General features: G+C 50.1%; 2 protein-coding genes across 2 annotated transcripts in view; one reads left to right on the top strand and one right to left on the bottom strand.

The window, feature by feature from the left end:
- INTS11 (integrator complex subunit 11) overlaps positions 1-2,015 on the top strand; it is a 20,466-nt gene extending 18,451 nt beyond the window's left edge. The window contains exon 21 of the transcript XR_009820177.1: positions 1,975-2,015. The gene's annotated coding sequence lies outside the window, so the exon portion shown is untranslated. The remainder of the gene's footprint in view (positions 1-1,974) is intronic.
- Positions 1,024-15,881, bottom strand: PUSL1 (pseudouridine synthase like 1; the record flags this gene model as incomplete). The annotated part of the gene is given in 11 exon segments (XM_062013271.1): positions 1,024-1,101; positions 1,954-2,010; positions 2,013-2,066; positions 2,069-2,114; positions 3,658-3,718; positions 5,702-5,786; positions 5,789-5,852; positions 7,644-7,686; positions 9,829-10,016; positions 13,870-13,927; positions 15,733-15,881. Coding segments are annotated over 11 exon segments (837 nt in total), but the record flags the coding sequence as incomplete, so codon positions are not given.

Below are 15,881 nucleotides of genomic sequence, written 5' to 3'. Positions count from 1 at the left end.
CTGAAAGCAGGTGCTAGTCCCTCTGTCTGAGACACTCTGAACTGGGCCTGAAGCTGCCCTCTCACTTCCCCTCAAAGTGGGGAAGAGCAGGACTTTGGTGCCAGTCCCTTTCAGACAAAGTGAAGGCACGCAGGCACCGCAGGGTTTGGGACACAGCTGGATGTGCCCCACTGCTCATGGTTAAAAAGCACCACAGCAGGTTACAGCATCCCTGCACAGGACCCCTCCAAAGCTCTGCTGTCCTTTTTGGGAACTGGTCCCCAAGGGAATAAAGCAGCAGTGAGACTCACAGCCTCTGGCTCACTGAGGCTCTGGCACACTCTGCAGCACCAGCAACTGTGGAAGAGCAGAAGGCAGCAAGGAGCAGAGCAGAGGCTGCAAGAGTGTGGCAGCCACAGGGCTGCAGAGCCTGCACTGCCCAGAGGGCTCATCTCACCATGAGGGGTCTTGCTCCAGGGGTTGTTCCTGTGCTACTGGCCCAGGCTATCACCATTAAAACAGGTTTTAAGTGACCTCAAAGGAACTTTGCTCTGTAAGGTGCCACATGCTAAGTAGAACAGATGTGACTTTGTGCCAGGGAACAGGAACATGTAAAAGCCACCACAGAGTGACTGTTGTTGGGGAGAGGAAATGGTGAGTCCTTTCAGAGCTGTTTCACTGCATCAAACACCAACAGCTGTCCCTTGCTCTGTGCTGTACAAAGGCAGGGTTAGAGGAGAGGGGCAGAGAGGAAATGCTGTATTCTCGTCTGTTCTAAGGCTGGATCCCTCCCACACACATCACAGGAGGAAGAAACAAAAGGCCCCATTCCTTCCTCCTCCTGTTTGAGACAGGCACCAGAGTCTCAGAAAGGAGAAAAAAGCCCCACAGTTATCTGTAAAGCAGCAAGGAGCTGTTCTTCCTTTCCCCTTGGCAGTCTCAGAGGGCAACAACAAACGATAGGAAGATGCCTCCAGTCACAGTCAATGATTTTTATTGAGACAAGACCATGTCTTGTGTACAGAGCACTTGGCAAACCTCCATCCCCCAATGACAGTCCTTTCAGATCTGGCTGTAGCTCACAGAGCTGCTATTCTCCTGGGGCAACTGCAGTGTTCAAATCTGAGAGGGGGGGGAAAGAAAACATTGATTTAGGAAAAAAGATGGCACTGAGACCACCTGAAAGCACTTCAGATCTGTGGCCTTCATTTCCCTCCTGGGCTCCACAGCCAGCACTGTTGGGAAAAGCCAAAACCAGCAAGCAGCAGCTGCCTTTTCAAGGCCAAATGCTCAGAACTACATTCAAGCTCCTTGCACTGCTCTTTGTTGCTTCCCTTTTCTGTCTTCTCTGAGCCCCAGTGTGTGCCCTGCTGCTGCAGCAGAGAGCATGTTCTAGGCCTCCCTGTGAGAGGTGTGTGGTCTGGCTGAGGTGAGCACTGCAGTGTGGTGCAAAGTCCTTTGTACCCACATTTCACAGGCACTGGATTAGTCAGAGATGGGTGAGACCTTGCAGGTTGCTGAAAGCCTTAAATAATTGATATCAGATGCTGTTAAATCAAGGGAGACCCCATATGAGCAAAAGGATGAGCTGCTGTGGCTCCTCCAGTCTGCACAGTCCTCTCATGAACACCAAGGGAGAAGTGAGTGCACAGACACGGAGCTGTAGGTGCCCACACACCACAGACACTTGGTGCAGAGTCAGGGGCAGAACAAGCATCTATGAGAATTGAAAGTATCATTCATGTGAGGTCAGCACTTCCTTTTTACCACCCTGAAACTTTACCAGGAACAAAAATGACACCATTTTTCCCCAGCAACTGCTGCAAAGCCCCATCCAGCCCAGGGCTGTGGGGTGTCACAGCAGCTGTGAGCCAGAGGTCAGGCAGCACACAAAGGGAGACCTGGGGGTGTTGCTGCTCCCTGGGTGTGGGCTCAGGCTCTGCAAACAGAGGTGCCATTCCCTGCACTCCCCACCTGCCTCGTTGTACTCCACAGACTGCAGGAAGAGCCCAGAGGGTGGTGCCATGGCACTGGGGGGAAGGCCCTGGCATCTCTCCTCTCCAGCAGCTCCTTGATGTGACGAGGTGTAACTTCCCCTGGCCAACTGCAACCAGAGCCCCCACCATTCTTCTGACCTGCAAATACAGAAGCCACAGCTGAGGGGCTGCTCCTTGTCAAACTTCATGACCTGTCCAAGCACACCAAGCTCTCCAAACAGTTTAATGTAAGTGCTGTAATGAAGCACTGGCCTAAGTTTCTGATCCATTAACACAAAAGAATAAGCTAAGCAACCTGATCGTGTTTATCCCCCTAGAGAAGAATCCAGCAAGCCAAGATGTAGTTATCCAAAGGCAAGCACTCTCCCTGGAGCTGCACTGTGGGGTGCCAAGAGCCTGCCCTTCAGCACAAGGCACAGAGAGGCAACACAGATCCCTGACATCTGTCATTTTGCCCATCCCTCACTAGAGGTCATTGTACGCTGTGACTTCAGCTTTGATGTCTCCACTTGGACTCAGCTGGTGTAAATGCATCTGGAACAGCCCTGTGCTTGCTGTCTCCACCTTTCTGATCCACATACAGTTCCTGGGGCTGTTTAACCCCTTTCTCTAATCAAATCATCAGCTGTCAGCACTTACAGCAGCTGTAGGGGAGACCAGAGGCACAAGTAGCCTGGTCTCGTCTTTAGGGCAGCAGAGCTCAGGTGGCACAGTGCAAGTTCAGGTGTAGAGTCTGTTCCTGCAAGGGAGGGTCAGAGAGGGCATGAGGCTGAACTCATCACAGGGGACTGTTCTCTCTGCACAAAATGGGTTACCAGCATTTTCTCCTTGTCACAAGAAGCAGATCCCTGCCTTTAACACGCCCGTTGTTGTTCTTCCCTCGCTCATATCCAGACACCCGTCAGAGAGCTCACACAGCATGACTTGGCATGGCATAAAAACAAATCTGGTTTGTCAAAACACACTAAAAAATAGCTGCTTGCTGTTCCCACAAAACACCCCCTGAGTCCTCCAGAACACAAGCCCTCTCTCGCCTGTGCTCTGTCTCCAGAGAGTGACCGTGGCCAGGCCGGGCAGGCGGAGAACAGCCAGCTCTTTCCTAATGAGGTGATCCATTAAGTTGTGGAGGGAGCTGTCTCCCCTGAGGGCAGCAGCAAAACCCCCACTGGGCTTATTTCAAAGCAAACCTGGCAGAGCAGAGACAGCATGGCAGAGGGAAGGATCCTGCAGTCGTGCCTGCAGAGCTGAATCGGGTCTGCCCATCTCTCCTGTGTGCAGCACTGAGAATTACTTCACGCTCCAAAGCCAGAAAGTAAAATTCCAGGCAGCCTCAGCTGGGCCCACTGCCATCCAGCAGAGCAACAACATATGTCTGTTGGGTTTTACCACTCAGGCTGCAAGGACAGTGATTGTGGAAAACAAAACCTCCCACGCCATTCTGTGACTCTGGACCGTGGCTTTGCACACAAACCAAGGAGATCCTGGTTGGACCGGAGCAAACAAGGGGTACAGAGCCTCACCTCTCTGATGCCAGGCTCCTGTGTGTGTCACACAGCTAGAGCACCAGCCCTCAGATGGCAGCACACAGGGATGCAAAGCTGAACTGAGCTGTAGCTACAGCAGGAACAGCTCTTTGGTTGTTGGAGGCAAAGGGTGTGTTGAGCGCAGCACCAGGCAGTACCTGGCGGTAAACAAAGGATGTGCCTCTGAACTTCACCTCCCAAAACTCCAGGCCCCTACAGAAAGGAACAAAAAAGACCATTTTTAATCCATTTCACATGGCTCTTCTACCCACAAGAGGAGTACAAACCACAGGTGAATGTGAAGGGAATGAGAGAGAAGCTGCACAGCCCCCGTTAACCTGAAACGGCAGCACGGGCTGGTGAACGCCAGGCTGCTCCTTTGACAAAGTCACTAACAGCTTATAAGCCCTCCTTATATCCCATGGCATTCCTACAGCAAAAAGAGACAAAGCTGCCCTTGCACAATCCAGAAAAGCCAGCACTTCCATGCAAACCCTCTCCCCTGCTCCCCTGCAATGAGCCCAGTAACAGGGTTTCTGAGGGCTCTGGAGACCCGACTCGGCCCTGAGGGGAGCACAGCTGCAGTGTGGTTTGTCCAGAGGGTTCAGATGGACAGGCTGGGTTTGCTGGAAACACCTGAGGATCAGGAAGGGGCTGCCCATTCCCTGGGACAGGAGACAGCTCTTGGAAGCCACAGAAACAACGTGAAGTGGGGACAAGGTGATCCCATCAGGGCAGGGCTGGCAGAGAAGCTCTGAAGCAGTCACTGCAGAGCTGTTTTCTCACAGGATTTACAGATAAATTCCTGCTTTTAGGCCTCCTTGGTGAGCAGGTTGTGCATATGCAAAGGCACCTCCTGCTCCCAGACTCCTCATTCTGTCAGGAAATGAGACTGTTTCTGTCCCTTCATGGTCTGCACGTGGCACACACACACGTGCACAAACAGCAGCACGTCCAGCCCGCTCAGCTCAGCTCCTCAGCAAAGCACGAGGCAACTTTTTAATAGCACCAGTGCCCCTCACATCAGATTCCATGCAGCTTCTTCAGGCAGAATCCTCCTGGCCTGGTTGTCTTGACAAGATATATTAAGCTACAGAAGATGGGCTGAGAGACTTGGGGGTGATCCCTTGCAGACTTAGAAGATGACATTTTCCCTGTCAGTCTCTCTGATAATTTTGCTTACCAGCCAAAAACCAATCCACCTGTCTTTTTCCACTTGGCAGCAGCAGGCAGCACCTTGCAATGAATAATACATCTTCTGCTTGAACCCAGGTGACAGAGCAATCACTTCCCAGGAAGAAGCGATGGGGCCAAGTCTCTGAACACATCCTTTGCACTGAAGAGCACTTTGTGTGCATGGGACACTAACTCCACTTCCACTGTTGCTGAGCAACAGTTTGATGGAAGGAATCATTTTAACAGTTAGGCTTTTACACACACAAGTGGTCAATTCAGAAGACTGGGATCAGTTCAGAAAGGAAGGAAGGAATGAGAAAGAAGAGCTGCATTATTTAACTGAGAGACCATGGTTTATCATCCTACAGATTCCCCCCTCCAACAGAAAATAAACCTCCTTAGATTCTGCTAGAGAGAGAGTACATCCAGCCACTTAATTTCAATACTTGCAAGACCTGGTCCTGAAAGAACCTGACACTCCACAATCTTTTGTTTAGGCAATGACTGAGGAACGTTGGACTTTCCTTCACCAGCATCCCCTGGGAAGACAGGAGGAGTTGGTGGTGTGAACTGCATGGATCTGCATAGCTCCAGCAGTGACCTAGGTTCTGGGTGGGCTTTTTTCCTTCTATTTGCAACCTTTATGCAAAGCTGAAACAGCAGTGGGGAAAAAAACCCACCCATGTGCTGGCAGAGCTGCTCTGCAGCAACCAAAATGAGTGTAAACGCTGGCAGCATCTCACAGAAACTGCTCTGTGCCAGATTCCACACACCAGTTTATAACATCCTTTTAATGGACAAACAACTGGACCCTTTCCCTGCCCTCATTCCTGCTCATCTTCCTCCCTGAGGACACTGGAGAGGGGAAGCTGTGTCTTTCCCAGGCTGTCACTAGGCACCATCGCAGCACTGGGAAGGCAACACACAGCAAAGAGGAGGTCGGTTCTCAGAGCTGGGAAGCAGCTCTTCAGACAAAGCAAGCAGTAGCTGAGCAGAGCAGATCCTCAGGCTCTCACCTGTCTTCAGTGGTGTGCCAGGAGCCCTGGGGAGGGCTGGATGTCCACCTGGAGGATGGTTCTGATGGGAGACTTAAAGGAGGTGTCGGAGCCAAGGTGCTGAAGTCGTGGGTTCCCAGCAGGAGCTGTGCTGCATCCTGCATGGCTGGCACATCCAGGGGCTGGGGGTCAACATGCAGAGCAAAAGGAAAGGTGCATCAGGTGGGATCAAGTACATTAGCTGGGTCAATTAATTAAGTCTAATGAATGGATGAGAGGCTGAAACCTGGCACGTGGATTTAAGGTTGCGGCATGATGGAAACGTATTTTGCAAGGTGGAGTTTGTCTTGTAATGGCCCAAACCACAAACCAAGATGTCAACTGACCCGAGGTCTGAAGGTACTCAAAACCCCAGGCTAGATGAGGGGTTGGCAGCCACATGCTTTTACACAACCTCGACTCTGCTGTGCTTCTCACAACAGTTCCATTCAAATAACTCTACTGCACTTGCTGGCTGCAGGGCAGGGCAAGGGAACCCACATCCTTTGCACTATCTGCATCTTATAAACTGAAAAGGATGTTGCCAGGTAGGGGAATATCAAACATGATGGTTTTCCAAACCTTTGGTTTGCAACAGCCAGAAAGATGAGCTTAGGAGGTAACAGAAATGGAATGAGCAGGTCAAAGTGGAGGTTAAACCAGTGTAAACCCCAAGTGGAGACACAGAAGTAGAAGGGTAGAAGACTGTCAAGTGTCACCCACATTCCTTCATGTGAAGTGCCCAGGCCTGTTCAAAAGTCTCAAGCCCAGGAATTCCAACAGATTTACTGATACATTTGCTGAACAGATGCTTATTTTTGTTCTGTTTCTGTATCCTGAGCCAGTCTGTGGGATCCACGGCTGAAGCTTCTCAGACCTTAAACAAAGTCAAAATGCTTTTGAAGGGAACAAACCAAAAACATTTCATCAAGATGAGATCTTTCCAAGACCATACATCTTTTCCAGTGTGTTCAAGAAAGATGCCAATGACTGGTCACACTGAGAAGCACTGATGCCACCCAGCTGGTGATGCAGCAGTTGAATGTGTGCACACACTACGAGCATCTCCACTACCAGCAGCCAAACACCCACCTGTCAGTAAGACACCATCCAGGCTTCCTGAGATGCTCACCCAACACTTTGTGTGGCATTGCCACTTGAGAAAATGAACTGACTAAAGCAAACATTCTTCCATCCCATCCCACCCCATCCCACCCCATCCCATCCCATCCCACCCCATCCCACCCCATCCCATCCCATCCCATCCCATCCCATCCCATCCCATCCCACCCCACCCCATCCCATCCCACCCCATCCCAGATGAAGGCACACTGTGCACACAACATCTCATCTTACAGTCTCAGATTTATTTTCCCCTACCACAGCCCACAGAAAAGCAATTTCATGTTAGGACAATGTCATCTTCATTCCCCTGCTAGGACAGCTGAGATGACATTTGCTCCCATTACCCACAATTGTTATTCCAGTGGAGGTGCTGAAGTTACCACAACTGGCTACAAACCTGTTTTTCTCTAAGGTTGTGGGTAACTCCAGTTTCCTCAATGGCTGTTTATCCAATACTACATAAACTAAAAGGAAAATAACAAATTACCTTCTGGGTTGTGTTTGTTTTTTCCTCACCCACTGTTTAGCATGTCCTAAATTGGGGTTTTTTAATGGCACTGGGTTTGTTTTTCTTCCCTTGCATACACAAGCACTGGTTTGTTATGACTCAGTGGCTACTCCTAGAACACAAGTGAATACTGAGCTAGATACTCTGGTTTGTTATTGTAGGGTTGCTCAGTCCTTGGCTCCCACTATTCAAACACAGGAGCACTCAGACAGGGAATGGCAGAGCAGATTTACATGCAGTTGCTGGCATGAAACAGGACTGGAGGGGGAAAAGAAAGAGGATTCTCAGCCTTCATTCTTGCTTTCCTGTGGAAGCTGCTGGGCACTCGCTGGGCACCCACAATGCTGCAGGACAGGAAAGAACAGGGCACATGCAAGGACATGGCAGCACTAATGCAAAAGCTTTTGCCTGGAGGCCACATGGATGGGAACTGAAATGTGTGATGGATTGGCTGAGAAACTGCACTTATTAAGCAGAGATCCTTCTCTCCCAACAGCCAGGGACCAGCCAGTGGCTGAGCATTTACACCTGGAGGCATCTGTGAGCTGGAAGAAGGCAAAGGAGCCTTGGCATCAGCCCTGCCAGTGAATGCACCATGAACCTGACTCTGGGTCATCCTCCAGACGTTCACAGCATCTCAAGAGGCCAAGACCAATCAGTCCTTCAGTTGCAAAATGGCAAGTGATAGGAAGGTGAGTGCACCCCAAGCTGAGAGCACACCTTGCAAACACTGTGTCCTCCTCCTTTTGCACAACTTGCTCCCAAACACAAGTGAGAAAGACCACAACAACAGATACCTCTGTGCTCACTCTCAAAGGCAGCCACACAGCTCATGGGAGCAGAGAGCTGAAATTAGGTCACTTCCACCTCCTCCCACAGCCTCCAAGACAAACATGACTTTGATGCAGCAATGAAACCAAAGGTGCATCCCACCAGTGCCTAGATGGAGTTAATCTGGGAACAGCAATTTGCAGGAGGTGGAAGTAACCCTGGCTCTGTCATGTTGTCTCTCAGCTTTTATTGTGTGCTCACAAAACTGAAACCAGGAATAGAAGGTGTGAAGCTACTGCATTACCACCCCTACTTAAGAGACAGCAAAGTCTTACTAAAGTTACCCCATCTATGAAAAACACTCTGGTCTTTGTGGACAAAATCCTTTCAAATATGCTTTATAAATGTAAAAGACAGATCAGTTGACAGAACAGACCCATCATGCTACAAAGAAGGTTATTATTGCTGATGGTACAGTCAGCCAGATTGGAATCTTGCTTCCCTTCCAAGGTCTATGGACAATAATGTGTTCTCAGAAGGATCCCTCTCCATCATGCCCTGCTTGCAGCCACATGAAAGTGCTGAGTTTTCTCTTCAGCATTAGGAGAGAATTCTTCTTGGCACAGTGATACTGACAGAGGGAGGGGATGCTTGCTGAATATGCTCAGACTCGTGCCCATCACAAAGCTCCTTAATGCAAAGCAGTTGAAGCATTTTTAAAAAGGTTCAGCCCAAGGGAGGAAGGAGGAGGAGAGCTGACTGCATCCTGATAAACTCACCCTGTCACAGACATCCCGACTGTGCTGCACTCTGGCAGAACACACCACCTTCTGACACGTACCCGTCAGATCTTAGTGTGAGACTAAAACCTTTTCCTGCCTGGGAGATGCCACTGCTGCCTCCTTCTGGAGATGCTCTCTAACTTAAAACTTTCTTCAGCAGCTCTTGGACTTGCTCTTGGACTCCTCAGTCAAGGTATCACACAGCTAGTCCTAACTATGTACCTGTATGCCTGCTGCTGTGGAGAGTGGCAGGGTCACTGCAGTGGTTTTAGCTCTGGACCCTCTGGCTGTACAATCAGCTGCTTTTGACTCCCAGAAAAAAACCTGCTTTAGACTCTTAAGGAAAGAAATCAAAACTATGACCTACTTTATGTTTCCTGCTACTGCTAGAATATCCAGAAGGGGTTTGACTTCCAGACTCTATAGATTCTGACCTATTTTTCAGTCTGAGCAAAAATAACCACCAAACCCTGCACAAGTCAAAGCCCAGATCACCATTTCATTCTCTTTTTCAATTGACACAGCAGTCTGAAAAGAAATCCTGTGCAGCCCCACCCCACAGCAGCTGCATTGACTCTACACACATGTCAAAGAAGGTGAAAGCTGTCAAGGGACAGTAACTCACCGACATGAAGCACGAAACTCAGCTGGCCTGAGAGATTTGCTTTGTGTTCCAGCCTCTCACTGCAGAGGATCCTAGCTGCTACTTTAAGAGGCCAACAGAGGAACTGGATGTGTAAGTACACAACTGTCAATCCTGTATTATCATGCTAATATTCAGTCTCAGGTTTGGGAGGCATGACCTGACTTGCTACTGGCTGTGGGCTGTGTGGTAGAGGCAGTGAAGCCAGCATTTGCTTTGGGAGATCACCAGTTGCATTTCCCCCTCCAACAAAGGCAAAAGAACGGATCTGTGACTTCCCACCAACTCACCAGATCAGCTCAGGCCTCAGGTAGTGATTTAGACTGTAGGTGAGCTCTTTCTCTGTAAAAGCTGGCTTCCCTGGGGCCCTCTGGATGTCGAGGTGAGCAGAGTTGCAGAGGGCATGGACACCAGCATCTGTCCGGCTGGAGATGTGGAACTCGATGGGAACAACAGGTTTGAGGTTCTGTGCTGCCTTCTGAAAGCCAATGAGAGATGGATTTGTGAGTAACAGCCTTGCTGTGAGCTAGCTGGGAAAACACAGGAGAGCAGACTGGGGAGGACTCCAAGGCACATGTGGCTGTTTCCCCTGCCCAGGTCAGCCAGTGCATCCCCAGAGGTGCAGGGCTGAAACACAGGCTCACCAAGCGCTGCTTTCACAGTTGCTTCCTCCCAGGCACAGCTCTCTGGAGAGATGACTGAAGGATATCTGTGCTGGGCATCCAAGGAGGAACATGACCACCATCAACTACAACTCTCAGTTTGCAGAAGCTGAAAGCAATGTGGGTTCTTCCTCCAGGCTCACAGGATAATGTACCCTCAACTGCTGCCTCCAGTTTCAACTGGAGTGTTTCATTTATGTCTCAGCCTAACTCATCACCTTGAAGACAGAATTGCTGAACTTCTCTGTGGGCAGTTCAGAAGTGACCTCTCCACCTATGGAGATGTCTCCCATCTCTGTACTGGGTCTGTCTGAGCCTATAGGCAGCTGATGGTTTCCTCCTGTGGTGCCTGTATACTTCCATCTGTTCATATCACCCACATTGACATTCAAACAAGACTCGTTATTTACATTCAGTAATTGCATGGATAGCAACCAGTTTTTCCTGCCCTTTCAGAAAGAAAAAAACAAGCCCCTAGAACAAGCAGGCACTTCATCTGAGGAGCCCAAAAGGCTTCACTGCTCTTCATCCAGATCCCTACCTTGCTGGGTATCATCCAGGGATTCCTAGGGGGGAAACAAGTGGAAGTTAAGCCCTTTACTCATGGGCACACAGCTAAAAAGCAAGAGAGAAGGCAGAGGAATAAAGGAGATGGGTTGTCCTCACACGTGCTCAGAGTTCACAGGTCTCTGCTCCCTTTTCAAGCCACAGGGCACACAAATATCTTTCTCTTTAGTGGGTGTTACAAACACTGAAATCTTGGGTTGGCACCTGCTCTTCCTTGAGCCTGTGCTGGGATAAGGTTCATTTTCTTCTGATTCTCTCCCTCACCCCAGCAGTGAGCATTAAATGACTGTGTGATGCTTGGCTGCCAGCTGGGGCTATGACAAGCCAGGTCTCATCCATCTTCATTTAGCTTTTACTTCCCAAGTCAGAGTCTTTCCAGGCAACCATATCCCTGGAGCAGCAGCCAGCATCCCAGGGCATCAGTGTGTACCTCTAACACCCTGCATGCCACTGCTGCAGGAGAAGGCATTACTTGTATTTAGTAGGTCTGTTCTGCTAACAGGTTTCATTCACTAAGCACTTCCATATTTTGAAACATGCTGAAATTTCCACTGCTGTGTGCCAGAATGAGATGGATCCACATTCCAGATTGCTGTTATTACTCACAGCTCAGTTCTCTTCTCACTGTGTACAAATGCTGGAGAGGCAAGATGAAGAACAGGCCTGTTAATGTATACAACCTATGGCAGGGAAGCAAAAGTTCACCCACTTCTCCCCCTGAAGTCTAAATAAAAAATCCTCCAGCTACTCAGCCATCTCCCTCTACAGAGCACCTGGGAACCACAAAAGGAGCCTGTGAAATCAACTGTAGATTGGTGTGCTCAAGAGAAACTGAGCATTAGGAACGTTTTGGACAAATAAGTGTCTTTTCTGAGGTTGCATTCTGCTCAGTGGTGTCAGTGCACAGGTGCAAGGGATGGCACTGCCTTGTCAGGGGTGCTGACTTCTGTGCTGCTGTGTGATCTCCTGTGCTGCTGAAATTATCATCCCAACAAGGGTTGGTGATGACAGTTCTCTTGGTTCATTTTCTTTCTTCTCCCCCACTGTCTTTCTGGTGGGGTGGGGCAGGAGGTTGTACCAAAGCTGCCTTGCATAGTAAGGAGTTTGTGTATGCTCTTTCTCTCCTGCTCCCCTCTCTTCCTTTTATGAGGAGCAATACCTGGCCTTTGCACGAGAGCTTGGTGCAAGAGATTAGTTTTGGGCAGCATCCACCAGCACAATGGGAAACAGCATGCTCAGGAGATGGTTCAAACCAAACATGAAAGGGAACTGCATTCCCTAGACCCTGGCAGGGTGTGCCTGATAGTGCCTGTGAGCACAAGCAGCAGCTACTCACTTTAGCAAAAGGTGCTACACAGGAGATATTCCTTTAGAGTAGGGACATTTGTAAGAATGAAGACTAGAGCATCAAGTCCTGCATCTTCTATGTTTCCACAAGGAAATGGAGGGAGCCAAGTCACAGGACTCACACTTCCCCATCTGGGGAAGCAAGGTCTGGAATGTTGGTTTGGACTCATCACTAGCAAGCTGAGGTTCCAAGTGCTTCAGACAAATATGTTGTCTCCAAGAAAGAAAGAAAGCCTTGTCTGTAAAACTCACCCCCCTCAAAGACATATGAAAAGCTCCTACATCTGTCCCTGAACTAAAACAAGTCTCCATTTCCTCCAGACAGTCCTGGGGCTCTGTTACACAGCAGTGCTGAGGACTACAAAAGCTTCCATGTCTGGGCTGATGCAGTGCTTTATGGTGACAAAGAGTTACAGACAGGCCTGCTGCTCAGCTCAGCCCCACTCCAGCAATGTGACCTTATCACACAGAGGGCTGCAGTACACACTCACCCCCTGCACGTGTGCTGGAACACAAGGGCTGCACCTCACAGGTTATTCCCTTGCCTGTGACTGTGAACAAACATCTGAGTGGATTTCATTCCAGATGCCATTTTGCCCTTCCCTTCAGTTGCCTTCCTGGCTGAGGAAAGTTGTGAAGTTCAAGGCTGCCCAGAGAAGGAGGGAGATGAATTCCTACAGGCCCCAGAAGTTTTCTATTAAAAGCTGCTTTCAGACTTCCCATGTGGTTCTAATAGACACAGCCCTGCTCAGCAGTGCCCAGCATCAATACCACCACATGAAAGCACAACACATACCCCAGAACTGGCCTGCAAAGTGCTGATACTGTGAAAAGACAACACCAAATAAGTTTATCTTTTTTTTTTCCTCCTTCTTCTCTTCTCCCTTTCATCAGCCACCCTGCCCATTTGCCTATTGAAACACAGTTACTCACATAATGCAAAACAACTGCTGGGCTCACCCAAAGTCCAGTGCCTGGGGCTGAGGCACTGGATGGTTCAGAGGATTAGATAAATGAGACAGAAAGTCCTCTGGGGCTCTTCTTTCAAGATCTGCACAATATTTATACACTTTCTCCACATCGTTCTCAGGCAAGAAGCCACACACATACACCCTGAGAACTCTTACTCAAACCATCATTCATCACACTTCCCTCCTGCAGCCTGCTCAGAGAGAGCATGCAAGAGTTCTCACCCTCCCTTAGGAAACCAAGGCATGGTGTGGAAGTATCTTGGCCACAGTCACAGTGCTCCCTCACAACACTGGGACTGGAGCTGATGCAGGCAGAGCACAGACTATCACAAACGAGCCTGGTGGACACCTCACCTTCAATCTGTGACAATTTGTGATCTCAGGTGAATCATTCTGACCCAACTGAGTAACAACAGGCGCAATGTGACCCAAAGCAATCAGTTTCAGCCTCTCCAACAGTGTCTTCTAAATGTGCATGAGCTTTGTTTCAAATTACATGATGCATCTAAGACAAGAGACAAAAATGATGCAGCTTCTTTGCTTCCTGCCCTGCACAGGAATGTGGGACTCACCAGCACTGACCAGGACCTCAATGCCTCTCACTTCACTCTGACCCACTTACATACTGCCATCACTTCTAAAGCTCTCTCACACTCAGTGCTCACCAGTGTAATATTCAAACCAATCAATCTAAAAAGAACACTCATCCCTGGGAACATCTGCAGCTCAACAATGTGACTGTAGGAGTGTCATTTTAATGACAACATGATTAGCAAGGACCTACCTCCAAATAGTTCTGGACTCCAAGCTTTGGCTGATTACTCAAAGTCTCCACAACCCCACTGCAGAGCAAAACAAACACCACAGTTAGTGATGGGTGTCAGGACCCAAGGACTTGGCCGACACCACCAACACATCCAGAGTTAACGGGGGACCACTGAGTGACCTCCAGGCTTTACAGAACTTGCAGGTCCCAAACACTTTGGGGCATAGGCAGGAAAGCAGATGCAACAGTTATCTGCAGGAAAGGAGGCTGGAAATCAAAATCACTGAATGTTACTCTCTGGACAAGCCCCTCAGATGGAGGCTGATGTGCTGGATGATGAGGCAGACAGATTACACTTGGAAGAGTTTGCAGGTTCAACTGTTCAAGGTCAGGAGTTGGTTACCAGTTGCACATCCCTTTCTTGCAGGCCCTGTGAATGTCAGAAAGGGGCTTAAAGACCCTGAAGACAGCTTGAGACCAGCTTCCTTCTCTGCTGCAGAAGTCACAGCCACTCACAAAAGCTGCTAAGTGCAGAGAGAGAGTCCTGAGGCCAAACCCAACCTACTTGTAACTCCATGGAGTAATTTAGGTCAGTACCCACATTGTCACAGACTGTGCACAGCAAAACAACTGTGGGTTTTGGCATTTGAGGGGATTATTCTGTGAAACCCTCATGAAGATAGGCACAGTTCCATCTGCTGGAGCCACACAAGTTCTCCCACACACTCCTTTAACTGTAAACCAGCACAGCTACACACGTGGGATGGTTAAGGCCTGGGGGGACAGCCTCTGCTCTCCTCCTGCAGGACTCACAGCCCTCAGACCACTTCAGCTGCACCTTTCGTGCAGTGCAAGAGTCTGAACCAGCGACTGCTGCCCACTCCACCACCACCACTGCGGGAAACAGCGACTGGCTCAGCCCCCACAGCCCGAGCCCACAACTTTACCCTCTTCCCTGGCCTTTGATGTTTTCTCTTTGCCCTTTCCATGCGTCTCCTGCCCAAGCCATCCCCTTCCTACCTGCAGGTTCACTCATGGCAGCAGCAGAAAATGAACCCTTAGGTGTGGTGCTAGCGGGACTGACCGCAGCCCTACTGACCTGCTGGTGCAGCATCGCACTGGGCGCCCTGCACAGCTGGATTTTAGCCCTGCACAGCTGGATTTTAGCCCCACACAGCTGGATTTTAGCCCCACACAGCTGGATTTTAGCCCCTCACAGCGGGATTTTAGCACCGCACAGCGGGATTTTAGCCCCAAACAGCTGGATTTTAGCCCCGCACAGCCGGATTTTAGCCCCACACAGCCGGATTTTAGCCCCAAACAGCTGGATCTTAGCCCCGCACAGCTGGATTTTAGCCCCGTACAGACGGATTTTAGCCCCATACAGCTGGATTTTAGCCCCATACAGCTGGATTTTAGCCCCACACAGCCGGGTTTTAGCCCCGCACAGCCGGATTTTAGCCCCACACAGCCGGATTTTAGCCCCACACAGCTGGACTTTAGCCCCGCACAGCTGGATTTTAGCCCCACACAGCTGGACTTTAGCCCCGCACAGCTGGATTTTAGCCCCTCACAGTGGGATTTTAGCCCCACACAGCCGGATTTTAGCCCCACACAGCTGGACTTTAGCCCCGCACAGCTGGATTTTAGCCCCACACAGCTGGACTTTAGCCCCGCACAGCTGGATTTTAGCCCCTCACAGTGGGATTTTAGCCCCACACAGCCGGATTTTAGCCCCACACAGCTGGACTTTAGCCCCGCACAGCTGGATTTTAGCCCCGCACAGTGGGATTTTAGCCCCACACAGCCGGATTTTAGCCCCAAACAGCAGGACTTCAGCCCTGCAGTGCACACGAGCTGGCAGCAGCCCTGTCACACAACCTGAGCTGACGGCCACTGTCACAGAAACACGCTCCGGGAGCGTCTCCAGGCTGCAGAGCAGGCGACGAGACAGGAGGGAGGGCAAACGGCGTTTCCCAGCCTACCGGAGCCCCAGCCAGCCCGCCGGGCCACGGCCCCCGCACGCCCGG

This window comes from Colius striatus, chromosome 21, assembly GCF_028858725.1.
Source record: "Colius striatus isolate bColStr4 chromosome 21, bColStr4.1.hap1, whole genome shotgun sequence".
NCBI classification, from domain to species: domain Eukaryota; kingdom Metazoa; phylum Chordata; class Aves; order Coliiformes; family Coliidae; genus Colius; species Colius striatus.
The sequence above is the reverse complement of the archived record's forward strand: the minus strand, read 5'-3'. Positions and strand labels throughout refer to the sequence as shown.